Below are 26,383 nucleotides of genomic sequence, written 5' to 3'. Positions count from 1 at the left end.
GATGTTTTTGTTAATTTGTATGCGCACCGGGATAAGCGAGGAGAAAGTCAGCGAAGAGCATTAGGAAAAAGCTACAAAAACGCAATAAATCACATCGGACCCCCGCGATCAGTTTCGATCAAAAATTTGGCCGCGAGAGAGGAGCCAACAGGTTTGGGGAGGATTACTTTCGCTTTGGCTAGAGCAGAAGACAAATAGCTGTGATTAAATTACTTTCATTTTTGTGGTTTTTTTTTTTATTATTGGAAAACTTAACAAAAGATGCGAAATGGAAATGATCTAACAAGTAAAGTCTTACATCTTAATTGCGACCGATCTGGTCGACCTGGGCCTGCAGGTTGTTTATCACCTCGGAGGGCACCTGGTCGCCCAGGATCTCGAAGAGATTGATGCGCTGGTTGCCGGGAATCTGCTCGTAGGCACCCAGCTCAATGCCCTCTTGAACGTTCTGTATCTGGGCGTCCTTGGGTATGAGCAGGGTTTGCTGTGCCTGCCGGATGGCTTCGTTTGTGTAGGCGGCACCCTCGCGGCCCTGGGGCAGGGCCTGAGCGCCGGCCAGGAGCAAGGCAAGCATCGAACACAGCGCGAACACTTTCATTTTTCTTGAGGATATGTAAACTGCAAGAGATGCGCGGTTTTTAGACTAATTCGATCTTCAGGCTTTCACGTAGATTCGTTTGGACGAATGTTTTAGGCAATTTTGTTTCTTGCGGATTTCAAGACCCTGTCTTACCTTGCGCGTGTCGTTTCTTGTAATGTTTCGGCTGCGCAGGCGCTGAGCTCGTTTTATAAGCTGAGCTCCGTCGCTGGAAGACCCCAACGTCTGGAAAGCTTTGACTCTTTCGTTTGGTTTCGTTTCTGGTTTTTGTGAAGCTCACAGGAAAAAACAATATAAAAAGTAAAATTACTTCCAGCCAATTCCATATCCCACCGACCCATAAAGTTATGCACGAATATTTTTTATTGGAAATTTTTCTTGGGCATTTGTCCAAATTTAATGCGAAGGTTGAGCGCCACTTCAGAAATGTCAAGAGGCATTTAACCTTCCAGTGCACACTTAACCACGAAGTGGTCTTTCAGGTGCTATCTGGTTCATATTAATGGCTTGAATCAAAAAAATGTACAATTACCAGTCTTTGATATGTGAAGAGTCATTTACACATTGCTGGTATGGTCTTTATTGGCGTGTCTTCTTTTCCATCTCGTTTTACTCATTTTGCGAAATATGTATGTGATAGCGAAAACAAAATACAGAAAATCATCACCACCGGAATGGCTTGCAAAGCTTTGATAATTAATAATCATTTTAATTCGACAGTTTTCTTATTGTTTTGTATGGGTGGACCATACCATATAACACCTGGCTTAGCAAATTGGTATGCATACGTACAGAATCTTCATCATTTTTTGGCACAGATTTCAATTTTAAAAGTCCGTTTCCATTCCGATAACATTTAACTAATATATTTTTTAAATTCTATCGATAGAATGCAATAGAAATTTTATGAAAAAAATAAAGAATCTGTGCTCCTTGCAAACAAAAAAAGTTTTTGACTCCATACAACTTCTACAATTAATTAATTATAATTTCCATATAATCATTCTTCATTTGACTCATATTTCTATATTTCGCTCGTCGACTACCATCCGCTGTTTTTCGGTATTTAATTTTTCTAGCCCTCCTGTTTTTACTAGCCAATAGTATATTTACGGTATATTTTAAAAATGAGACGGTATATTTTGGTATATGTCTGAGGGCCAGAAAATAAATAGTCGAAAATAAATTAATCGAAAATAAAACATAGTCGCTCAGTTTAAGAACAAAAAATAAGGATTAAAGTACTTTGCTGTATAGACTAATGTCCAGAAAAAGTTTGCTAGATCCGCGCTCTACAGAATCAGTAAACTATCGGAGCAGAAGTCGTAGAACACCCGCAAAGAAACGCCAAGTTTGAGTGCCGCCTATCCAAACGCACGTGGGCACGAAGATGGATGTCGACAACGGCGAGGGGCAGGTGCAAGTGCACCTCAAAACCAAACAAGAACAGTAAGAGTCGCACGAATGAACGAAACAAATGAATCCAAGTATCCCTTTCCAGCTATGCAGTGCCAGACGTTCCCTATGCTATCGATGGAACAGTCACTACCGCGGAACTGAACACATTCGTGAACGCCTTGCTTCTGAGCAAGGGCAGCTCTGCCGTGGATTTTGATTTTCTGGTCTTCGATGAGTATCTGAGGGGCCGACTGTGTGACCATCTGCGGGAGAAGGCCATTAGCTTTGAGGATGCCATAGAGATTGAGTACGTAGAGCGCTTCCCCGCCCCAGAGCCGCAAGATTGCCTGCTCCACGACGACTGGGTGTCGGCAGTGAAGGCCTCTGGCAAGTGGATATTGACGGGATGCTATGACAACACTTTGAACATCTGGACCAACAAGGGCAAGCACATTCTCACCATCCCCGGTCACACGGCTCCCATCAAAGCTGTGGACTGGATTTCGCTAGATGACGACACCGGTCGCTTTGTCTCCAGCTCACAAGACCAAACAGCTATGTTGTGGCAGTGGAATGTTGGTGCCAATACTGTTGAATGTGTTTCTGTGTGCAAGGGTCACGAGAGGGGCGTCGATAGCGTCAGCGTCAGCCCAGATGGACAGCGATTTGCGACAGGGTCGTGGGACACCATGCTGAAAGTGTGGTCAGCTGAGCTGGAAGATGCAGGAGAAGGAACATCGAAGCGCATGAAGGAGAGCGGAGTTAGAGTGAGTACAACATATAATGGAATCCGTACTCAAATCATCACTGGCGCATTTATTTCGCAGACCCCAAAAATCACTCTTCAGGGACATCGCGAAAGCATCTCTGCGGTGCAGTGGATGGATGCGAGCACCCTGCTCACAGGAAGTTGGGATCACACGCTCAAGGTGTGGGACCTGAGCCTGGAAGGCATTAAGGCCGAAATATCCACAAACAAGTCAATCTTCGATGCGAGTTACTCAAAACTAAATCACCTCATTTTGACGGCATCGGCGGACAAGAATCTGCGCCTGTACGATTCTAGAACGAACCGTAGGAGCTGACCACAATTTCAAAGTAATTTTTAAACAATGTGTGATTGTCTTTACAGAGGGATCTGTCGTCCGTAACACTTACCTGGGCCACAACGCCTGGGTCCAGACCGTGATGTGGTCAACAACAGAAGAATTCCTCTTCGTATCTGGCTCGTACGACAATCAGAACAAGCTGTGGGATTGTAGGAGTCCAAAGGCTCCTCTTTACGATCTGCTGGGTCATGGGGAGAAGGTCTTGGACATAGACTGGACCAACCCGAAGTATATCGTATCCGGCGGCTCTGACAACACAGTACGTGTGTTTAAATCACGGAAGGCATTAGTAGAAAATATGGACACTAAGTAGTCACATTCACAACCACTACTGCTTTTTATACAAAATTTATAAATACAACATAAGTTTAAAATAAATATTCCCTTCCGCAAGGGAAACTATAGTTGGCTCGATTTATAGCACTGTTTTCTTTAGGAGATTGGCCACTTTTTGGCGCGCACCACTCGCAACCAGTCGAATTTATTGGCTGGCTCAAATTGGTTAAGTCTCTCTTATTCGCTCTCCTTGTGAATGATTAGCACATAGTAGACCAAGGGGTTATATTGAAATATATTCCACCAAAGGTAATGAAAATGAAATCATTTTGGAGCAGTCCAGGTGTCCTCTTTTAGAGGAAAGATAGCATGAAATTAAAAAATATCTTACAATCAGTAATATTTTCCGCCATTTACCTCAAGGCGTTGAACTGTTTAAATAGTGGGGGCACATGTGGGCTAAGTTCGTTTTTGTAATCGGTATAGTTTATGGTATATTTTTAAAATGAGACTGTATATTTTGGTATATTTCGGACGGTCTGACGGTATATTTGATCCGCGTCTCTTAATCATTCATATTTCGTTCGATTTACAGCACTGTTTTCTTTTGGAGATGGCCACTATTGCGGCTACCAACCACCTTCTAGGGATGACACAAAACCGATATGTCACATCGAATTTCTAACAAAGATAAAGACGGTCTTAATCATTCATATATTTAAGAAGTTTTGTACCAAACAAAAGCAGCGAAAAAAGTGTAAAGGCGAAAAAGATAAGCGCGAACTGAACCGGCCAAAGACCCCGAAAGGTTTGCTCACCCAAGGCGCAGGAAAGTGTGTGTGTGAGTGCGTGGGAGCAGGCGGCAGGTCAATCGACAGGGGCAAGAAAATCTTTTTTGCAATAGTCGCTGTAGAAAAAAGTAAAAGAAATTGTGAGAGTGAGGTGTGTATTAGTCAAGGAGAGGTAAAACCCTTCTCGTTGATCGTTAGGGCCAATAAAAAAATTGTGCAACAATAATGCAGCATGCGAAGGCTTAGACGTCGGTGGCGGCAGCGGCGGCACCGCGTTTTGCAAATGTCTGCTGATTGATTTTTACTGCGCCATGAAATTCGGCGAAAGAGCGAGGCCAACTTTGGAAATTCTTGCGAATTTCGTCAAATAGGAAGCCTTTCCCCTTTCCAACAAATCACGCCCGTTTGCGGCTGTAAGAGCCGCGCATCGGTCATTGTCGAGTTTGCCAAAATGGCCGCTGCAGAGCGTTGATTAATATTAAACAAAATGTGTGTTCGGTTTGCTCGAATCTCGAAGGCTCGAATGCCGATGATCCTGACAATTTCAAAGATTCTTCAAAGCATGTTGCCCCACATTATGAAATTTCCTGGGAGAAATCGGGTCAAGGACCTTTCTCATCGTCTCACTCTCTCCCTCTCTTTGCAGCCTCGCTGTCTCGACGCCCAGACATGTCTTCAACTCCAGCAGCGGCCGGAGCCGCAGAAGTGGCAACCTCCAGCGCCAGCTCTAATTCCAGCGCCTCCAGCACAGCCAGCACTGCCAACAGTCAACCCACATCCACCGGAACAGCGCCGGCCCGCGGTGGAAGAGGCGCCAATGCCAACGGGGGCGCCTCGGGCAGTAACTCCGGGGGCAGCGACGAGCCACGCAAAGATGCCAAGCCGACGCCTCGGATATCGAAGGCGCTGGGCACCTCGGCCAAGCGCATACAGAAGGAGCTGGCCGAGATCACATTGGACCCCCCACCGAACTGCAGTGCTGGCCCGAAGGGGGATAACTTGTACGAATGGGTGTCCACTATCCTAGGTCCGCCGGGGTCCGTGTACGAAGGCGGCGTCTTCTTCCTCGACATACACTTCTCGCCGGAGTACCCGTTCAAGCCGCCCAAAGTCACATTTCGCACACGCATCTATCACTGCAATATCAATAGTCAAGGCGTCATATGTCTGGACATACTGAAGGACAACTGGTCGCCGGCGTTGACCATATCCAAGGTGTTGCTGTCAATTTGTTCCCTGCTTACAGACTGTAATCCAGGTAAGGAATCACTTGTACCTAACGAAAATCGCACTCAGCTTGACTCACGTGACTGACTCTGTTTTTTATCCGGTCCTAGCTGATCCACTGGTGGGCAGCATTGCCACGCAATACTTGCAGAATCGAGAAGAGCACGATCGAATTGCGCGTCTCTGGACAAAGCGGTAGGTTCACTCCTGAATAGCGTTAAAGATTTCCATTTTTCACTATAATACGTTCTTTGTTTAGGTACGCAACATGATGCGTAAGTTTTTGCAAAACACTTGTACCACAAACCGAAAATTGCAACCACAAAAACGAAAATTCGCATCTTGATAAGGAGAAAGTCTATTTTATAAATATATATTAAACTATGCTAAACACTAAAATTAAATTAACAGTAACAGTAACAACAGTAACTCAAACAGCAACCGCCAACAGCCAGAAATAGTCGATTCCTTTGAGCCTACAAGTTGTAAAAACATTTTGAGTTTTCTCATGTTGTATTTTTCTGAACTATATGTTTTTAGGTCGCTTAGCAAACGAACACACAAAATGAAGCAAAACATAAATTTCATCCAAAATACACACTGCACTGTCATATTCAACTGCATAAATATAAATACAATTAGTCTACTTTATATGTGTACAGTGTTAAGTGAAAGGGAGCTAAATACAAGTAATAGGAGAGCGTATTTTAAAGCATAATACCTATGGGAAAAATCAAATTCAGGTCAGCAAATTCAGTAGCCTCTTTTAATCGCAAAACGGCCGCAACATGGAAATTCTCAACGATAAAAGACTTAAAAAACAAAAACAAAACAAATCGATCATGTATACAAAATTTAAGACAACTTTTCCAAATTCCAAAAGAAAATAATCAAATTTTTGTTATTTATATGAAAACTCTATTCGGTTTAATTTTTAATGTGATATTTGTAAGCGTATTATATTTGTTCTTTGGCCAACTGTTTTCCAGTAATCTGAGAGACTTAACACTATTTTTTGAGCTGCCGCGACAACTATAACTTCTGCGCGGTACTTTAAACTTAAAACAAAAGCGAGATCGAGCATAATTAGCGTCAGCAGCTGATTTATATAACAACAAGAAAACGAAAACGACAAATATATATAAACAGACAAACCAACTTCCTATTATTTTGTAGTTTTAATGACCAACCAGTCGAGTCGAAGAATCAATGAGAAAAACTGAACATTAAAATATAACAATAAATTAAAGTGTAAGTTTCTTGCGTAAATACAACAGCAAACAAAACGACAATGAGGAACCCAATAAAAACAGAATAAAGGAAAATATATGGAAAAGTGAACACATGTATTCATATGTAAGTGGTTTTTCTAAGCTAATAGCTAAATCTGAAATTGTGTTAGGTCCCAATTTGTTAATGAAAGATCATGGTAAAAAGAGAGATACAGATTTTACTTTAAGTTCACTTTAATTTGATATACTCGTACATTTGTTTATATAAAATATGTATCTCATTATAGTATTACTCATAAATATAAGTACCGACACGTTCCCCCGCACGAAGATCAGCGCACGCTCATGGAACAACTCAGATAATCTGGGAATTTCCCGTCCCTGGCCTGTGTTGCAGCCCTTAGAGGTACATTCCGTTGACCAGGAAATCCGCCTCCTGTGAGTAGGGCGTCTTTCCGCCCAGACGTCGAGCCCTTCGGCCCACTGTCCGCATCCGGCAGCCGATGAGAATGGCCAGGGCGGCAGTCACGAGCAGGCCGAACGTTAAGGAAAGCACAGCTCCGCCAGGACGCTCCGAGTGACCATCGTGATCGCGAAACTCCAGAGCCAGGTTCTCGTGGATCATCTTGTATTGCTCATGCACGGGCGAAGCAGGAACGGGCAGAGCGGGTACTTCCTGCTGCTGCTGTTGTGTTTGCTCGAGGGCCAGCTCTATGGGGTCCTTGGGGGTCTTTGATTTGACCTTTTTGTGCTTGCGTTGCTTCTGTGAACATAGCAGAACGTTAATTAGTTTAATGAAAGGTCAATAGTGTTACAATTTCTCACCTTCTTTGGAGCTTCTGTGGACTTTTCCTCCTCGTAATCATCATAGTCTTCGTCAGCTGCCGGTCCCTGGCTCTTGCCATGTGTGGGCGCTGCATTCAGGACAGGCAGCATAGCCTGCTGTTGGGCGGGCATACGTGGAGCCGACCCGTAGACATGGCTCTGTTTTTGAGGTGCCATTGGAGCTGGTTGCGCCTGTACTTGGGGCCATACCGCACTCTGCTGCTGGACAGGGGATGCTTGCTGTGGCAGTTGCTGTTGCTGCGGCGGCGACAAATACATTCCGGAGCGCGGGAGTGACATCCCATACAAAGGGCCAGCCGCCAGAGCTTGATTATTGTCGTAGCCGGGCAATTGGAGCTGTGCTGAGTGCCCCTGAACCTGAACCTGCCCCTGTGCCTGGCCACTCGTCGCCTGCTGCAACTGGAGCCCCCCTTTATGACTGAATATGTGGCTCTGCTCATCTGCAAGAAAGTGGAATCGTTTTGAGGAAGTCGAGAGTGTGTCTCCGGTTACGCACAGCTAATTGAATTAATTACGAGTGGCCGCAGAAACACAGACTCACTCGTAAATTAATTTCGTGCGACGCTAGCTCCCATTACAAACAATGGAAACCGATGTGCACTTTGCAATTTTCCCAGAAAAAAACCCAACGCGTCCAGAGCAGAGGATGGGGAACGGGCTGGTAATGTAGGAGATCTTGGTTCATTGTGTGCTTCGAAGTCAATTTGCGGTTGTGTTGTGTGATAATGCCACACGGCGAACAGAGTCCCTACCCAACTCGGCTTACAGCGTTTCTGAATATTTATTTAAATATGATCTGTATCGGGCTCTTGTTTGCTTATATTTTCGCCACTGAAAGTTTCAAGTATTCGCAGAGTGGATGATTATTTAGATTCGAGACCAGTGCAGATAAGACCCATAACATATGGTATCTAATATTCTACTGATTGGCTAGACAGAAAGTACGAGTATTACCAGCAGAGGTGTAGTAGCATGAAACTTGTGGAAAAATAGAGTTGGTGGTATTGGTAATTTTTCCTCGCTTACACAGAACGTCCACGTCCAGGGGGAAATTCAGTCAGTCAGTAAAATTGAATTGACGATTTTTTCCGATTGCATGCGGGAATGGAAGCCAACTTTGTTCTGAGCTCAATAACAGATTTGGTTTAATTGAAGATACAAGAAAATTCTGAGCTATCAAATTAGAGATTATCATCCATTTTTTCGATAATGTTCATTGTGTTAAATATTGTTAGATGATAGGAGTATTTCTTCTTCTTTTCCCCCTCTTAAACCATATCTATACTTTCGATGTTTACCTGCATTCAACATCTCTCCCTGGGGTTGCGCCAGATGGACTTGCTGCTGAGGCTGTTGCTGAGGTAGTGGTTGCTGCCCATCGGCTATTATCTTGCGATTGGCCCAAGCGGCGGCATCCTCGCGATTGTTAACCATCGGTGGGGGTGGCGGAGGTGGTGGCGGTGGACCCAGAACTATAACATGTTGCTGCTGTTGCGGCGACAGCAACTGCGGCTGTGTCTGTGGCTGCGACTGCAACTGCTGAGCTGGAACCTGCAGCTGCTGCTGAATGGGCGGAACAGGTAGGTATTGCTGGACCATGGGCTTGACCGGATCCAGGTTGCTGCTCGTGGGCTTGGTGACCGGCGACGAAACGGTAATGCACTGAAACAACACACATTCAACACATTCCGGTGAAAGGGAAAGGGAGGCAGCTATGGGAGCGACTGGTGACTTACTTCCGGTCCCTCGTCGCTGCCATCTTCGCACTGGGGTATGCCGTCACAGGCGTTGTAGACAGCGATGCATTCGCCCGAGTGGCAAGTGAACTGGAAGCGACCACAATGGTTGATGGGAGCTAGAATGGAAAATGCATGTCAGTCTCTCGTTTGAATTGCTGAAAGTAAAAGCATCTACAACGAACCACTTTGGACCGGGGCCACCGCCGGCTGGGCCACACCCAATGTGGGGGCAGAGGCAGTGGCAGCTGCAGTCGCAGCCGCTGCCGTGGATACCGCTGGCTTGTCCCGCGCTTCCGGCTTAAGCTTGAGGTTGCTGAGCTCCCACTCCTGCTGCGAGATATTGTTGCTGGGAATGTGCGGCAGCTGGGGTCGTGGGGTGCTGGCGACGTCGGCGGGCGCGGCCTGGGGCTGGGGCGTCAGCACGGCACTCGTGTAGTTCGCGTGCCGCGTGAACTTGCAGTGGAAGTTCTCTGGCGGACCGCACTCGAACAGGTAGCAGTAGCCACCGGCTTTCCGCTCGAAGATGTACACGTCGCAGGCGTCCGTCTCGCAGCACAGCCGCTCGCACTCCTCAATGGTGTCCAGCTCGAGGCCCTGCAAGTACTTGCCCCCGATCGCCTGGGACTCCCCGGTGCGGATTATCGTGTTCTTGTGGACATCAAAGTGGCCTGCGAATCAAGTAGACGAATGAGTCTCTAAGTGGCTTGTACCCTCTAAGCGCCTCACCTATGCACACCTCCAAGTCCATTCGCTTGGCCAGACGGTGCTCAAACGGAGAGGACTGGGGCGGATTCACATACTCCGTTGCCTGCACCGCGACGAGCAGCAGTGGCAGCGGGAGCAGCAGCGCAGCCAGAGGCAGATTGGAAAACATTTGAAAGGCGTAACGTAACAGATACGATCCCCCGATTAGCAATTGACGATTAGCGTTTAGCGACTGCCGATCCACGATCGATGATCAGCGATGATGATGATGGCTGTGGTTAGCCAGCTAACCAAAACCAATGGTTTCTTCTACCGTCACGCTGGCTGATGGGGCAGGCAATGGCTAATGGCTCTTTTTGGGGCGGATGGCGGTCACAGTTCACTGGTGGGGAGGGGGAGGAGCGCAGAGGCTGTTCGGGGGCTTGGCGTGTTTACAAAATTTCTCGCTTATTGATTTTTGCGTTTTGCCCAATATGCGCGGATTTTCACTAGCAGCTGCTTCCACCTCGACACTCAAACGATCAGAAATTTAGTAATTACACGAGTCTTCACTGTTTCCGTGGCTTTTTTCTTGTGGTTTCGAAACGATTTTTGAAAACGAAACAAAAATACTGCATTCAGCTGAAATGTAAACCAATGGAAAGTCCCAAGTAAATTGCTGACTTTCCCTTCGGGGTGAACTGCAACACAACCCTTAGTCGAGGAAAGCTTTGGGGCGCTTGAAAACAGCTGTTGGGGTGGGTTTTATCGATAATTTCGGTGGATTTTCCCGTGAAGAGAGGGAGGGAGCTTGCACAGAAGCTATAGCGTTACCGAACGATGGAAAGCTCACTCTCTCCTTTCCAGTCACCATACCATATGGTGCAGCTTTTAATCACAACCTTGCAGAGCTTGTAACGTATCCGTATCCTGCCAATTTGGCGCAACAATGACAATTCGGGATGTCGGCTCTTCCCTTCTCTCTGGGACTGACTTTAAAACAGTTTTTTCGCTTGGCAAACATTTCTCAGCAATGAAAATCGATAGAAAGCTCTGACTGTTCTTTTTCCTGGAGGGAGTCTTTAATAATCGAGCATTGGTTAAGGGTGAGGTGAGGACTAATGGCGGGGATGGATATATTTCATGCTATACTATAAACCCATTAAAGCCATTACAAAGATGGCACCATATGGCTATCTTTGGCTAGTCCTAGAGCATTTATCAAACCCATCTCCAGGGGGGCCTTTTAATAGATTTAAATCGAGTCCTAGACTATCATTGCAACTATATATCCGGGACCTCTCATCTGCACAGCTTGACAGTGCACTCTCAGTGCTTTGCTCTCTGGGCAAAGCCGGCGCATGCGCAGGGTCTCCTGGTATCTTTAAAGCGGTCAACGGGAACTTGAAAATGTTAATGAAAATAAAGAGTGTCTGCCACAATCGCGCACACCGCCATGCACGTGCACCCCGTTGCCTATTAAAAACACCCGAGCGAGCATTGCACAAAAGCCCAAGAAAGGCAAATGCAAAAACAGCGAGCACCCAGCGCCAGGGGCAGTGCCAACCCCCGTTAGGAAAAGCGGTGGCAGAGGGAGCGGAGAAAAAAGCATTTGGAGCCATAAAGTGGGCAAAACACTGGAGTCTGGTAGCAACAACAAAAAAATGGGCTTCATTGCATACTTCTCGGAGCCGCGTCACCCTAGCTAGTCAAGAGGGCGTGTGAGAAACGCCCCTTATATACCCGTACAGTGCGCACTTGAACGAGAGACCCAATTAAGTCCAGGCTTATTCGGTCGAGTGATAGTTTGGGATGTCTGTATTTACAAATTGAAATTGAACTTTTCCTAAAGTCTATATTGGATCTTAGAACTCTTCCTTGCTTCGATCGCATTTCCAGCTCATCCCTTCGAGGATGCACTGTAAGCGCTTTCACATATCCACTTTGTCCGTGCTGTTGCAAGAGTGCACACATACATTTGTGCATTTTACCATGCACAGGCTGCCGTCATTACCATTGCGACCTTTTCGTACCCTCAAGTTGGATGTACTATTTCTTCCTGTAGATGAATCTCCAGCACCCTCTTCTTTGATGGCTATATTTTATGGTGTACCGCGTGTACCCTTGCTACCCCTGCAGGAGATTTGTTTAGGGGGTATCACAGCAGCGCCGCTTAAATTGCATCTTCAGTGCAGGCTCTGTTTTGCTCCCTGCCCCTGGCCATGGTAATGCTTTTAATGAAGGACAAAGAAGCAGGGCGGAGTGGGGGGCCTGGGGTGGCGGAGGGCGTGGCACATTAGGGGTGTTTGGACGGTGATTACATCCACCTAAAAAGTGATTTGCATTTATTTTTAGCACCCAACTGTATTCCCTTATGGCACTGCTCTTCGAGCGAGCAACCATCGATGGTCCGTTGAATCGGTACTGTTCTGCACTTTAGAGGAGAATGTTTCGAAGCGAAGAAAAGTTTCTGTCTGGCCACACAACTATTTCGAGAATTTGTTCCATGTCTCGACATTTTTCCCAGAAAAGTTCATGAGTTTGCATGACTTGTGGGAGTTTGCGCCTTTCCTTGAATGAGGGTTATTGACACAAACAAATGTACAGTGCATTGTCTCCATACATTCCCTACAAGTACATTCTACATACATATTGTAAGTATTTGTGTGCTGCACATAAATATTTTACAAGCTATGCCCTATGAAATGATTTTTGAAATTGCTGAGTTCTTTCCAACTTTTTAAAGGCCATATTTTAGATATCCAGAAAAAAGCAGATTACATACATATATCCTCCCATCTCCCTGTTAAAGTTTGAGCCGCCTAAAATTTATCCGCGCCCTACGAGAAACTTATACGGCCATGCCACAGACGTCGAGACGCCGCGGCCGCGTCGAAAGTTCAATAACATTGAAGAGGGGACAGAAGAAAGAAATTTATAGAATCCCCATCGTAAGCCCCCGCCCCACCAGCCACCTGACAGGACTCGTAAAGCATTTCGGACAAAAAGGACATGTGCACGTGCAACCTCAAAAAGCTCGTAAATTTTTCTCCATTTAACGAAATGGAAATTCTACCAGACGCACCACAAGGAGGAGAGGAGTGAGCGGGAATATGGAGGAGAATGGCGTCTGGGATGGATGTGGATGTGACTGACTGACAGTTGGAGCCCTCGCCCTCCGTTGCCAGGTGTGTTCTCAGTCAGACTCGTCTCGTGGTTGGTTTCGGCCTTGCCTCTACAGAACTTGTTCTATTTTTGTAGCCAGAAAATGTATATTTCTTCTTTGGCTTAATTCATCCAAGCCGCTCATTTATATGGTACCAAAAAGCTCAACGACAAACACTCTGAATGAATGAATGCTGCGGCTTCTCCCTACCAAAACCAAAGCAAAGCCAAAAGCACAACAAATCCACAAAGAAGATACATCAGTTGAGGTTACACTAAGGGAGGCTCTGAAGCAAGCATTTTTATTTATGGAAACGAAATGTTTTCAACTCGGAGTTGGGAACCGAACCAAACGAAATCCCTTTACATTTCATGCGACACTTGCCTCTGCCTGGCCTTAAACTGCCCATTGGGCCGGGCCTAAGTTTGGCCTAAGACTCGCTGACCAACAGTAACTTTAATTAAAAAAGCAATAGTCAAGTTTATTGAAAGAAAGAAGCATAAAAGTTGGGCTCATTTGCATAATAAAGGTAAGGAAAGACCTTGGAAGAGCCGTTGGGCAGAACAGAAAGCAGCAACAGCAGCCCGATCATCCGTAGAGCAACCTCTACTAAGCAGATCAGATACACTTAGAAGGGAATTCCTTGTTCTGGGCATTGTTCAAAATATGATCCATGTGGGAATACTAATACTAGTTTTTCATTTAATATATTTCTGTGTAATCTCGTATTCCTAGATGCAGAACAAAGGCATAATAACCTTTCTTCATTAGGAGTGATGCCGAACACACTTCTCTCACACCTTGGTCCAAACAGGCGTTTAGCCAAGCCCCTGAAAAAAAAACTCTGCACTGATGAACTGTTGGCACAAGAAGTCATTAATTATATGAAAAAATAAAAATAAAATAAAAGAGAAGAAAACTTTCAAATGCTCAGACAGCGTCGCGACTGCCGAACCAATTCTTGGAGCTATTGCCATTGCCGCCGGGGAAGGGGAATTGGCCTAGACAGACGAGCGGGGGCCTGGGGGTTGCCCAAATTGAATTAATGGTTAGCATAAAGGCGAATTTTTCGTACCAAAGGCAAAGCGTCAAGGAACCCTCAAGTGTCAGATATTACGGGGGACGGCGGGAGCAGAGACTGCTTAACCACACAATAAATGCGCAACAAGGGGCCATAAACATGGCTGAGAGCATAAGAAATTGACTTTGGTGGGGATAGGGATAGGGTGTGTGCAGATAGATGCTGATGGTGTCTCCAGATGAACTCTTGAACTTGGCAGCAGCCAGAGTTCAATGATTTGGCCAAAGCCAATCCCGAACGCAGGCGAACGCATGAAAAGGGTCAGAGGCTTTTCGCAGTTCATCATTGTTTTTGCAGGTTGTAGGATTATATGGCTACTCAATAAACCATAAAGAGTTCATAATAAAAAGAGGTTGAATTAGATATTAAATTTAAAGTGAAAGAGTTGTAACGAAGCGTCTTAGAAAGGTAATTAAGACGGTAACGTGTTCTGCCCGAGACATTGTCAAAGCCCAACATCCGCTCTGCTTCTCAAATATTTATTTATTGATTTTCTTAAATGTTTCTTGTTCAACTTAACTTTTTCCCTCTCTGACAGACGCCTGTCACATCTAGATGGATCCACTCCCCCTCCAATCCCCTCCGAGAGCTTAATTGACAGCTGAATGTTGGCTAACAGTGCACTTGTGCGCTCCGCCGCTGTTAGGGTGTTTACTCTCCTGCTGCTGTTGCTCTCTCTGCTGCTGGCTGCTGTCGGAAGCACTCTCTGTTCTGTTTTCAAGTTTACGGTCACTCGCACTCGCAGTGCACTGAGCTTCTAGCCCTCCACATTCCCGCATCCAATAAAGGATATATTCAAAATGAGGTAGAACTCAGGTTGAATGGAAGGAACCAACAAATCTTAGTATAGAACACAATCTTCGTTGCCTGCGATAACTTCCCCCTTATATAGAAGCACATGGGCAGAGATTGTATAGAATTTCGCCGAACCTTAGCTTAGATTTGTCCTGCACCAGATCGTATTGTTCTTAAAACCCCTTGCTTATTAGTAAGGGGATATTAGTACGGATACTTCAGCGTCCAGCTGGGGGGTCGGGGCTATAATCGAAATCACTGGGAATAACTCTGGCGGTGCATTCGCAGCGACAACACGAGGCCTTGGGTCGTTTCCGGCTAGTAATACCGCATCCCCACTCCAAATTGTTAAAATTAAGTAAGACTTCTTTATAAATAGGGAACTTTCGAATGCTGTTATGTGTTTCATTTATTATTTTTTAATTTCTCATAGAGCAACTCATCTATTTATTTATTTCTAGTTGGTCCCAAGACCCCAAGACCAAATTTTATTGAGGCCGGACTTCACACGAGCTCCCGGCGAAGACAGCATTGTGGAAGGTGGCTGTGAAAATCAACGTGTGTTACCAAAGCTGATTGGCAAGTCAATAAATCTACAGATCTCGAGTCCCCCAAGCCTCCCTGCTTTACTTTGTCTACCGAAACCATTAAACCCAAAAAAAAAAAAAAAAAAAAGCGAGAGAATCGAATTATATGTATGTCAGAAGCTATCCAGTAGAACCATCGGAGCCCATCATGTGGGCCGGTCATCCGCTTCTACTAGCCACGCTCCACTCATCATTAATCGCTCCACGGTCGGCCCTCCACTCAGCGCGTTCGGCCCACTGAACGCCGGCAGTCGCCCCGAGCAGCGAGCTTTCTGGTTCTCTCGCGCGCTGTTACTCTCGCAGCGATGTTGGGCAGCTGTCTTTCGTGTGTATCCGCCAGATACTTTTCCGTTTGCAGTTTTAGTCTTTCACCACCGGCCGCGCGCGCTACACTTGAACTGCCACCTCCGTTCCGAAAGCTCCCGAGCTCCACGCTCGCCGCCTCATAAACAAACAGTTAGACAAACTCTCTGCGTCCCGCGTGTGAGTGTGTGTGAGTGCTTGCTGCTCGCTACTTGCGTTTTGTTGCTGCCACACGGTCGCCCTCATTGTGCTCTGGTGCAAATGAAAATTTCATTGAGCAGAAAGTCGCAACAGCGGAAAAGTGGAAAAGCCTAAAGCGGCAGCGGCTACAGCGGCAGAAGAAAACAAAGTAAAGATCTCCTCAAGTGAAATTTCTGACTGATGAAAATTGAAAACAGCAATTCAATCGAATTTCAAAATAGACTAGGCCATAACGATCGCTGGAGCATTGCCAAAACGTAAATTTTATTATCATATTAGCGAATATTTGTGCTTTAATATCCCGAATTGTGGCGTATATGTGCTTATCGGTAGAATAAACTTTGGAAAATGTGGTACAATTATACAAATTTCCCTGCTCCACAGAGGCTGTGCTGCCAGACGAGAACCGGAAAATAGCTATACCTTTTTTTGTTCTGCTCATACTCGTACTCGTCCACGAGTCTGCCTGGTTGGCTGGCCAGTCGAGTGGATCTCAGCCGGTCAAGCGTCCAGGAGAAGCGTGCTTGTCGCAGCCACCTGCTTTATCCCAGTCCCAGTCTCAGGTCCCATCCCATCCCGTCCAAACATTGAGGCACAGAGGCCTAAGCCGCCAGCAGAAAGCAGACAGCAGCCAGCAGCCGGCGGTGTGTGCGTGTTGAGCTGTGGAATTTTATGCAGTGGTTGCTGCCTCGTTTATTATTAACGTTTTTATTTTCTGTTTTTCTACGATATTTACAACTTCATATGTGGGACTTTTATTGGCAGCGAAGGGTGGTCTGTGCGGCGGCGGCTGCTGTTGCTGTTGCTGTTGCCGCTTCTGGCCACGCACTCAGCGGAACGTAACGAAACGCAACTGCGCTTCACGCTTCCACTCCCCAGGTCTCAGCCGCGGGGCGGGGGCTGGGGCTGGGGCAGAACATGCTTCAATTGCTATTAGCATTGGCCAGACGGAGATTCCGTGTTGGCCAGAAAATCAAATGCAGCAATGTCCGAAGATATTGAAATACTCGTAGGAGGAAGGGGCAGAGTGAAGACCGGCTGTAGAGTACAAGCTATTCGCTGAAGGAACATCCTTTGTCGTACCTTGGTAACATCTTCTGGGAAGAGAAGCAGCTTGAACGAGTGTGTAATTCTGTTTAATTGACTTTTTATCAGTCGCAGACTCGCTTTGCGATGCCACACACATACATATATGTATGTATCTAGATATATGTGTACATACGCGTACTCCTTAACGAAATTTTCGCCCAAGTATGTCGACAGCTGTGGTTTCTTCGTGTTGTGTCTGCTGTGTTTTGTAACCTGGTTTTATTCGCAGTCATAACATTTTGCGCCGCTTGTGTCTAATCACTGTGCAGTGCCAGCAAAAACACAAGTCGCACAAGATACAGATACGTACAGATACGAGATACATTGAGTATTGGACACACGACGCTTGATTCTGACATGTTTGCATATTTCTCTTTTTTGCCTTTGTCTTCTCAATCGATATGTTTACAGGGTGCTGAGTGCTGTGGGGCCGGGAACAAGGGGTCAATGTTGCAGCTGCAGCGATTCACAAACAGATACAGACACCGATAGAGATAGAGATAGAGATACGTACGAGTATATTAAGCGCCTAACGCACGTTCTGCGGGCGTATCTCTGGGAGTCTGTACCCCCTCGCCATCGGCTTTGACCTCATCTGTGGTTCTATTGTTCGGCCCGACTCGACTCGACTCGAGACATTCCCGAAATCAATTTAAAGATACAGCTTTATTTATACGTTTACTTGTTGAAATCCAGCTGGCTGATACTGATTGGCCGATTCAGATAAACGCCTTGTGTTCTTCGGGTCTGCCCTGAAGGCCTCCACAAGAAGTTTCCCCATTTCGAGAATAGATGATGCTTTGAACTTGAACCTAACAAATGGTTAAACGGTCATAAATAATGTCTGAATCCAAACATTAACGCTTTGAACATTCAAAAACATCCTGTGGAGGCCAGAAATAGCCTACGAAAAACAAACAAGACGAATTCGAGCGAAAAACATCATCCAAAAAGCAAACGTAACTTCCTAAATGTCTCTTTCTGGCGATTTCGTCAAACAGATTAATAAGCAATTTTCGTTGTGTGTTCGCTCTGTTCTCTTGACGGGTTTCGGGGTTCTGGGTTTTTTAGGTAGAAGACGACGTGTTTGGCATTAATGCTATCTGCAGACACGGAGTTGTATCTGCCAACGGAAGTCTTCGAGTATTATGTATATGCTCGTTCAAAAATGAAGAGTAACGGACGACTTGTATGATTGGCAGGTAAGAAGAGAGATGCAGATATTTTGGCCGGGTTCTTTGTGATTGAAGTTGCTGGGAGTGTCCAATTTGATATGCACTTCGAGCCATTGGAATAAATTGATTTATTTCTGAAACTAATGCTGATAAATGATTGTTACCTTGAGTGGCTGAAAAAGCCAATTTGAATTACTATTAATGCACAATTAGAGGAGGAACATAGAGGAATTAGAGGAGTACATAGTCGTATGTTTTGCTATATGCTATTCAAAAAATATGCACAATTTTCGGGCGTCTTTTCTTCCTCAAAGGAATGCTTTCTTTCTAGAAATTTTCTGAAAATAAGTTAAGTATGTGTAAACCATTATGAATCACTATAGAGAGCACATTTCATTGAACTCTAACCCAGTGCCGACAGCTGGCAATGAACGTGGACATGCACAGAGGCTGTCTGCAGCTATAAAACTGCAGTTGTAAACACAATTTATACATAGTATATGTACAGAGTATGTCTGCATGCAGTACTTGTACCGATAGAGGGGGAGGGAGCCTGGTGTCAATGCTCGCTGCTCGTTCAATCTTTCTGCGTTGTCCAGAATCGCTGTTATACGAGGTCTGTGTTATGTACGAGGCATGTATGTAATTCCTGGCAATCATAAATAAGTTCACAACGAGGGAATAAGCAGTGGGACCTCCAGTCCTCGTGATTTCACCCATCCACCTGCCTGTGGCGTGTTTCTATTGTGCCTAGTGGTGGATTTATCATAGCTCTGGTTATTTATAGATTTTTATCTATTGACACGCAGGGACATGGGAATGTTCATGTTCATTTGATGATTGCTCCTTTCCATCACATAATTTTTTGGGGACATGTTTTGACTTCCCCAATGTCGAGTTTGGCAGTTTCGTGGCCAAAAATGGGACTTGGCTCAAATGGCGCACAGCTGGAGTGAAAAAACAAATTGATTTCCCATCCCACAGAAACCGGAAATGGAACGATATCTTAATGTGGAAAACTTTTGCATTATCAAATTCCAATATACAGATTACTTGAAATACATTTCCGTTTTAGTCGGCAAAATATGTTTTGTTATTCTGCTTAAGTCTATTATCTGCTAGTGGGCTATGGGACGAGTGTCTGTTGTGCAATTCCCCTATTAGATCCCACAGAGAATTCCGCTTTTCTTGTCGCGTTGCAAAATATCGGTCAGTGCGTTGGACTCAATGACAAATTCCATCTATTTATAAACGCCAAAACTTTTATTCCACTCGCGCCCATCAGTCAACGAGAATTCTCACACCTAGCCGAGCGTTCTCACAGCCTCCATGACGCAACCTCCCAGAGAGCCAAGAACGACACAAACATTGCGCAAACAATAAATTAGCCAGCAAATATTGCACAATGCCTGGAAAAACAGTTTGGTCCAGTGTATTTTATTTGATTTTTTCCGCCCCGAAAAGCACGGCAAAAGCAAGTATGCCGTAGGCCGACAGAGTTTACCCAGACTTCGAGTACCAAGAACTCTTGGCCGGAGTCGGCCAACATTTACCGAAGGTAATTTGTCTAGGAAAAGCTTTTTGCTCAACTTTGCGGGTACGCGGGTACCCGTATAACATTTCCATGACAACTCGCTTTTGGCAGTTGCCCAGTAAGCATTTTGAATATGCCCATCTCTTGGCCCCGTCTCTGCCTCTGACTCTGACTCTGGCACTTGTAAGGTCAACAACCGCTGTCTGGCTACTTGGCTGCCTACCTAATGGCCGGCTCGGCCCGGCTACTTGACTTCTTCGCATCTTCGTGGATATCGTAGGTGTTTTCTCTGGCAATTATTTATCCATAACGTTGCCTCTTAGAGCAGTTTATGTGATGGTCTTTTGTTTTTTCCTTGTCTTTAACCCCTTTTCGGATCTACAGAGAAAAAAACCCTGAAAGGAGGCTGACCAAAATGAATAAGCAATAAGCCAAATTAACTTTTGAATATTATCCCGCAAAAGTCTACTCCCTCCAAAATGAGGCGATGAGGTGATTGCCCAGCTGGGAACCCGAGAACTTGCAGGGCTTTGTTTTTTCCCCATAATAATTATTGAATGGTTTCTGGATCAGCTTTTTATTTAATGGTGGTATACGTACATTCGTACATAGGTAAATACTGAAAGATCAAAAAATTAGCTGATAAATCATACAGCGTACATATGTATATGGAATCTATATCGTTGTACATATCCTTATCTGTATAGATATGGATCCATTTATCAGCGCCTGGTTTTTGGCTAATTTGTGATGTGGCTTTTTTCAGAGATAGGTTCTAAGGAAATTAACGACCTATCAATGTCCGAACAGCTCTTCAGGCTGATCGAGTGACAGGCGCGTGTTTAGCGGGGCATAGAATCAAACCTCTCCAATCAATCACTAGTCTAGTAGGTTTATAAAAAACAACCACAAGGGAAATATGTATGTTAATTGGCCGTGTTGTTCAGTTGGTTCTCCCCCGACTGACTATACTTCAAGATTGCATGAATCAGCTTCATCTGCGGGTTATCAGTAGCTGCCTCTGTAATGCCTCGATTTATTTAAATGAGGCTGTAACTCAAATAATGGGTTTTTGTTTATTGTAGCTTGGCTGATAAGCCGCCAGTTGAATAGCGCGATTGATGAGCAATATATTTATGGTGTAAGCCAATATCGGTACACCAAGGCTGATGTCATGGAACTTCTCTACAATATCAGTGGAAGTTTTTAACGTTTCTTCTATAGAAAATATTTCTAAACTGGATTTCAGGTCTGGACAGACTTTTCTCATATCTTTTATGGAGTTTTACAAGCCGCGAGCAGCGGCTTTGGGCCATGGAGCATTTGCATAAACAAACGCTGGCTCTTTGTTAGTTTTATTTCGTAGGCTTTTAAGCATAAAAGCGTCACATTTCACTTTTCCCTCTCCCCGATTATGGTGCGGTATGTGAAAATTTCGGCTTGAATGAATCTCCGAGAAGAACGCAAAAGCCGATTCACAGATATAATCAGTATCGATATGTAGGTTAATGCCATGCTTAGTTTGGGTCCGACCCGATGAACTGGATTTTTTGGATTTGGTGTCTTCTCCTTACTTTTCTGGCTCATTCGTGCTCTTATAAATGCAAATTAGGGTTAGCTCTGAAAGAAAATTGAGCCGCAGTCTGAATTACGCAGTGGTCTGACCTTCTAGAATGTCTCAATTCACACCATAATCGGAAAGTAATGTGAAAAGTTGGCCAAATCATTACTCGTACCCACTTTTGGGTATTCATTCAAAATTCAGTTTGATATTCGTGTTTTCTGACTCAATTTCGAATTGCGTGTTGGGCAAGTGTCTAAAATGCCGTCTGATGTATAATTAATACCTATAATTACCTTGAAATTAGCATGAATTTTCTGCACTCAGCGTTTGGCGCCTGCCCAAAAACGCAATTTCCATTTTGGGGGGCCTCAAATCGACTGATTCCTAAAAGGTCTTTGCGGAATGGCTACATTTATGGCTGCGATTTACATTTGCATTTATGTGGCATTCCACAGTGAAACCATTAAGATTGTTTCGATTCGAACTTGATCCGATTATAATTATAGTTCTAGTTCATCAAATGCATCCTCAAAAATGCAAAAAAAGTCATATCTGTGTAGCCATACCCAATGTATAATGCCATTTTCAATAATACTAGATATAGATCAATGAAACCATTGGAATAGCCGGGAAGGTAGGCTGTCCACGTTGCAGCTGTTGTTTCTGGATTGATTTTGTTCTGGATTAGATTCGACGGCCCGCGAAAGGGTCCCTATTTTATGCCCGTCTGATAGACTGTTAAGGTTCATTTGATATCCCATGCCATGTCCTAGGCTGCAGCCATCACTTAAATATTAACGTTGACGTTTCAGTTGGATGTGTGGGCGGGCTGGTTAGAGGCCAAGTCGGAGGGTTTGGGTATTTGGACAGATGCCAATTTACATTTTTAATACTAGCCGCGGATCGATACGCCATCAGCCATGGGTTTTGTTCCAATCGAATCAATTTGAAATGCATGAGACTATTCAGAAAATTGCAGTCGCATGCAACAGGAATGGGTTCGGGCTCGGGCTCGGGTTTGGCTGGTCGTTCTGTCCAGTGGCTCTAATTTCCTTTCACAAACAAAAGAAATAGAAAGGAAAAGAATTGCATAAGTCAAATCGGTAGCCAGCCCAGGCCCAGGCCCCTGCCACATGTGGGAAATATTTGCCACCGTTTCCGGAAGTTTCTGCCACGCTGTGCCGTGGTTGGGCCTCTGCTGATACAATTTTATTCGCAGCTACCTTATATATGTACATATACTATGTGTAGCTTGTTGTTGTTTTTCTGGCCGCTGAACATGCAACATGTTGCATGTTACGGCCGCATTGCTGGAGCCATTTCAACATAATACTTATGCAAAGCCCCAGCCCCAGCGTCAGCGTCAGATGTGGCAAGCAATAATAATAAGGGTACTCATGTAATTTACCTTTATATTCCGCCCACCTCAGCCTCATCCCATCCCCACCATCTCGTACTTGATAATCTTCGGTCAAATAGTTTTTGCTCTCGTTTCTTCAGAGTTTGGGAAAATCTGTGGAAATTCCTCAGATATCAACATAATTTACTAGATCCCACAGTTAACGTTGCCGCTCCCAGCCATTTGAGAGCTAAGCGTTGTGGGAGAGATTTTAAGAGAGATACGATACCCTATTTTCTCTAGAAACGCACTTTCTCAGGAACAGTCCCATTTATTTGAAACATTTCCCACACATATTTCTATTTGAATATGAATTGAAACCTGTGTATAGTATTTCTGAAATTATCAGTGAGTCCTGGATACCCCTAAGTCTGGTAGCCTTGGATACACTCTTACAGGTAGTAGGCCAGACGGATCCACACAATTAGCTTCATTTAGAACAATTTGCATAGCAAAGCCTTGGCAAAAACGAACTGCACGCGGAGCTCCCCGAAGGGAAATCTCACATTACATGCATAGCCCCCCCTGCAATCCGCTTGGATACGCACTCCTTCTCGCTTCCAGTCGGCTTGACATGTGAGTGACAAAATAAACGTCCGTTTCATAATGGCTCATGACTTCTTGGGATTACTTAAGCAAGCCCCGCATCAGATTTCGCACGGGCCGGAATATTCCACTGTGCGAAAAGATAGCGTCAGCGGAGAAGTTCGGGGCATTGTTTCTCTATTTTTAGCGGTGAATGCGGAAAGATCTCAGCCGATGCTCGGCCACAGCTGCTCCTGCTTGCCTGCCATTTCCAAATACCTCAAAAACCATGCGAAAACACAAAACAGAGGCACGAAAACTATGTCAACACTCGACAAGTCGACCATTTCGGGCTAGTTTGAGATGAAAGCGAAAGTGGAGTAACTTGGTTAAGACTTTTGTGTGCCAAACGGGAAATTCGAAGGCTCTGATTTCGGCCTGTGGGGCGGCAAGTGGGGGCAGGAATACGAATGTGCGTCAGGTGGCGCGTTAACCAAGCCCTCCTGTGCCTGGCGCCTGTGTCTATCGACGTTTGAGGGGGTTGACCTTTATTTTACCTTTCTCGTGCGGCTGAAAGGCGACAAATGTGGCCTGAAATGAAAATATTTATAAATAATAAGCGGCGGAAATTGGAAGAGCATATGTACTTATGTGCAGCGGATAATCATTTTAGTGGGGGGTTTTTGAAGTGAAATATAAGCGAGAAAAATAGTCTCCTCTCAAAGCTAACACATTGCATAAATATTATGTTCCTTCTTAGCATGGATCTTACGCAGAGGTTTAAATTTAAACCATAAATATTCTAAAGATTTAAACATGTATCTTCTGTGTTGTATGAGCTTGATGGTGATTGTGGGCCAGTTCCTCTTCAATTGAAGTTGTCAATTGTTTGAATTAACTACCATATACACATATCTGTATATGTGTACAAAGGGAGAATCAATTGAGAAAATACTCGGATCTGTTTTGGTACTGAATATCCCTAGCCCAATCTCGAATTGATAGGTTGGATTTTATTGTGGTTTTTTTGGTGTTCACTAATTAAATTTGCTATGAGCGGGTGCTGTCAGTTACAGCATACAGACTCGCACATACAATACTCTACGTACACACACAGAAGTCAAATGTCAGAAATCAGAGAACCATACGTTACACGTTAATTAAATTAACTGTTAAACTGTTAAATATATATGTACATGCAGACCTATGTATGTATGCGACAACGAGGGTGAATATATGTACACTTTGAAATAGGACAAAGCCGTGACATGTGAGCAATTATTCCTGTTCGCATGTCATCGTAATTCCTGGGCATAGATAAAGTACAGTACACAAATGTTTAATGTATAGTGGAATGCATGAATCAGACCCATGACTCACGGATGCGGGTATTTTGAGAATGCCTTTAGGCCCAGAAACGGGTCCCAGGCCCAGTCTCAGCCGTCTTCGCATCCATAAGCCGATGGCCGATGGCCGAGTCTGAGCTCTTGTGGAAGAGAAACGGGTGTGACGCATGAATGTTGAACTCTGGTGGTGGGCCCCACACTGTTGCAGACTGTTAAGTTTGATTCAATTTGAAACAATCATCCATCGAAGCAACCATTGTCTAACCACTTGTCTCGCCCGATCTTCCAACTGTTTTCCTCAATTACAGGCAGCGCCAATTAATTAAGGTTCAATAAACGAAGCTTGTATCCGTGAATCGATAGAAAAATGCAGTGCGGCCTAGAGATGAACGACTGCGAGCGATCCCCCAACCGGACCAATCTACGCGTCAACTTCAACGAGAAGGGGGCCGAGGTGAAGGAGCGCAGGGAGAAGTTCCTCACAGCCAAATACGGATCACACCAGATGAGCCTCATCCGCAAGCGCCTCGCTGTGGAGATGTGGCTCTACGACGAGTTGCAGAAGCTCTTCGATCCGCCGGTAAGCATTCAAGGACTAGCACAAGGTCGTATTTTCTGTGAATAACATCTAACTTCTGACCCCAGAGCGAGGCCATTGATGTGGACATTGACGAGATATTGGACATGGACACAGATGACATAAGGAGATCTCATCTTATAGTGAGTAGACCTTACAGCGACTATCCAGATATCTCTCTGATGCTTATGTATTTTGTGGTGGTCTCCTTTCGCAGAGGTTATTATCAGTCTGCAAACGCCCGCAATCGGACATATCGAAGTTCATCAGCGACCTGCTGGATCGCGCAAAGACACTGTAAATCTCCAGACCCTCGATCATTCAGCAGAACTACACATACAATATGCAGACAATGTGCAACAATAAATAATTAGGACCCTAAGTTTAGCCCGAAAATCAAAGAACAAGGAATTCAGTTACAAATCTTTAGTTTAACCCATCCGGAACTTTTCCCCATAATTTCTGGGTTCTGTGTTCTGTTTACCTTAGTTGATAGTTCGGATCTTTTCGCTGACTAATTCAAAGTTGTGTTTCTAATTTAAGTCACCGATTACGAAAGCCAGATCGCTAGCCCTAAGCCTATGAACGTGAATTCATCAATTTTGTGATGAGACATGATTGTTTAAATAAAAAACATAACCAAACATGAACTGGCCTGAAAGCAAAAACGAATGTTAAGCATGTTTAGTGAAGTTAAGAATTTTGTGCTCCATTCTTGAAGAAAGATCATCCCCTTCGCGAGATCGGGGCTCACCGACACTCTGGTTGTTCGCTAAATTCGCCTGTATGTGCTTATTTTAATCGATTAAAGTACCATTAAATCGTGTATCTATTATATATTAAATACAAAAACAAAGAAAAAACAAAAAGTTGGGAGAGCGCCGGCTCGGTTCTTGTGACGTAGTCGATCCCCAAGACAAAGATGTAAGCTCAGGTTCACTGCCAAAACGTGGAGTGGGGAAAGCTTGTGTGCTGAGTCGCTAAAGCAAATACAAACAGTTATTGAGTGCAGAAGAGTACAGTAAAGCCTGGCAAAAAGGAATTTTAATCACAACTTTTTCTTTTCCTGAGATAACTGATTTCGGAACTAAAGCGGTTCTGTAAGGGTTAGTATTGTAACTTTAGTAGAACCGATTTGTGT

At 44.7% G+C, this 26,383-nt stretch overlaps 6 protein-coding genes across 10 annotated transcripts in view; 3 read left to right on the top strand and 3 right to left on the bottom strand.

Moving 5' to 3' along the window:
* Window positions 1-3,199, bottom strand: part of LOC6596541 (septin-interacting protein 1) — an 89,972-nt gene extending 86,773 nt beyond the window's left edge. For both annotated transcript variants that reach the window (XM_026987929.1, XM_002021642.2), the window contains exon 1: window positions 3,155-3,199. The gene's annotated coding sequence lies outside the window, so the exon portion shown is untranslated. The remainder of the gene's footprint in view (window positions 1-3,154) is intronic.
* On the bottom strand, window positions 205-728 carry LOC6596581. The gene has a single exon (XM_002021632.2). It carries the CDS (start codon window positions 596-598, stop codon window positions 302-304), a length of 297 nt encoding a protein of 98 aa, XP_002021668.1. The 5' UTR covers window positions 599-728; the 3' UTR covers window positions 205-301.
* LOC6596580 (ribosome biogenesis protein WDR12 homolog) lies at window positions 1,855-3,521 on the top strand. Its single transcript, XM_002021631.2, has 4 exons — window positions 1,855-2,047; window positions 2,100-2,763; window positions 2,824-3,070; window positions 3,129-3,521. The coding sequence occupies exons 1-4, from the start codon at window positions 1,989-1,991 to the stop codon at window positions 3,416-3,418; spliced, it is 1,260 nt and encodes a 419-aa protein (XP_002021667.1). The 5' UTR covers window positions 1,855-1,988; the 3' UTR covers window positions 3,419-3,521.
* Window positions 3,522-4,078: 557 nt separating this feature from the next.
* On the top strand, window positions 4,079-6,557 carry LOC6596579 (ubiquitin-conjugating enzyme E2-24 kDa). Of its 3 annotated transcripts, none has more exons than XM_026987285.1 (4): window positions 4,079-4,189; window positions 4,819-5,430; window positions 5,510-5,594; window positions 5,659-6,557. In XM_026987285.1, exons 2-4 carry the CDS (start codon window positions 4,842-4,844, stop codon window positions 5,669-5,671), a joined length of 687 nt encoding a protein of 228 aa, XP_026843086.1. In that variant the 5' UTR covers window positions 4,079-4,189; window positions 4,819-4,841; the 3' UTR covers window positions 5,672-6,557. The 3 variants fall into 3 exon arrangements, with proteins under 3 accessions (XP_026843086.1, XP_026843085.1, XP_002021666.1); XM_026987284.1 differs by having other exon boundaries at window positions 4,079-4,222; XM_002021630.2 differs by having other exon boundaries at window positions 4,079-4,323.
* A 296-nt stretch (window positions 6,558-6,853) lies between these two features.
* LOC6596578 (low-density lipoprotein receptor-related protein 11) lies at window positions 6,854-10,552 on the bottom strand. Its single transcript, XM_002021629.2, has 6 exons — window positions 9,943-10,552; window positions 9,399-9,884; window positions 9,214-9,332; window positions 8,776-9,139; window positions 7,457-7,917; window positions 6,854-7,394 (listed from the first exon to the last, which is right to left on the bottom strand). The coding sequence occupies exons 1-6, from the start codon at window positions 10,088-10,090 to the stop codon at window positions 7,032-7,034; spliced, it is 1,941 nt and encodes a 646-aa protein (XP_002021665.1). The 5' UTR covers window positions 10,091-10,552; the 3' UTR covers window positions 6,854-7,031.
* A 5,364-nt stretch (window positions 10,553-15,916) lies between these two features.
* LOC6596577 (protein phosphatase 1 regulatory subunit 14B) lies at window positions 15,917-26,070 on the top strand. 2 transcript variants are annotated; one of them, XM_026987343.1, is made up of 4 exons: window positions 15,917-16,181; window positions 24,974-25,245; window positions 25,311-25,385; window positions 25,460-26,070. In XM_026987343.1, the coding sequence occupies exons 2-4, from the start codon at window positions 25,033-25,035 to the stop codon at window positions 25,541-25,543; spliced, it is 372 nt and encodes a 123-aa protein (XP_026843144.1). In that variant the 5' UTR covers window positions 15,917-16,181; window positions 24,974-25,032; the 3' UTR covers window positions 25,544-26,070. The 2 variants fall into 2 exon arrangements, with proteins under 2 accessions (XP_026843144.1, XP_002021664.1); XM_002021628.2 differs by having other exon boundaries at window positions 15,917-16,290.
* Window positions 26,071-26,383: the final 313 nt, after the last annotated feature.

The sequence above is a fragment of the Drosophila persimilis genome, unplaced genomic scaffold (genome assembly GCF_003286085.1).
Source record: "Drosophila persimilis strain 14011-0111.01,24,50 unplaced genomic scaffold, DperRS2 tig00000124-arrow-pilon, whole genome shotgun sequence".
In the NCBI taxonomy this organism is placed as follows: domain Eukaryota; kingdom Metazoa; phylum Arthropoda; class Insecta; order Diptera; family Drosophilidae; genus Drosophila; species Drosophila persimilis.
Note: the sequence above shows the minus strand (reverse complement) of the source record. Positions and strands in the feature narration are given on the sequence as shown.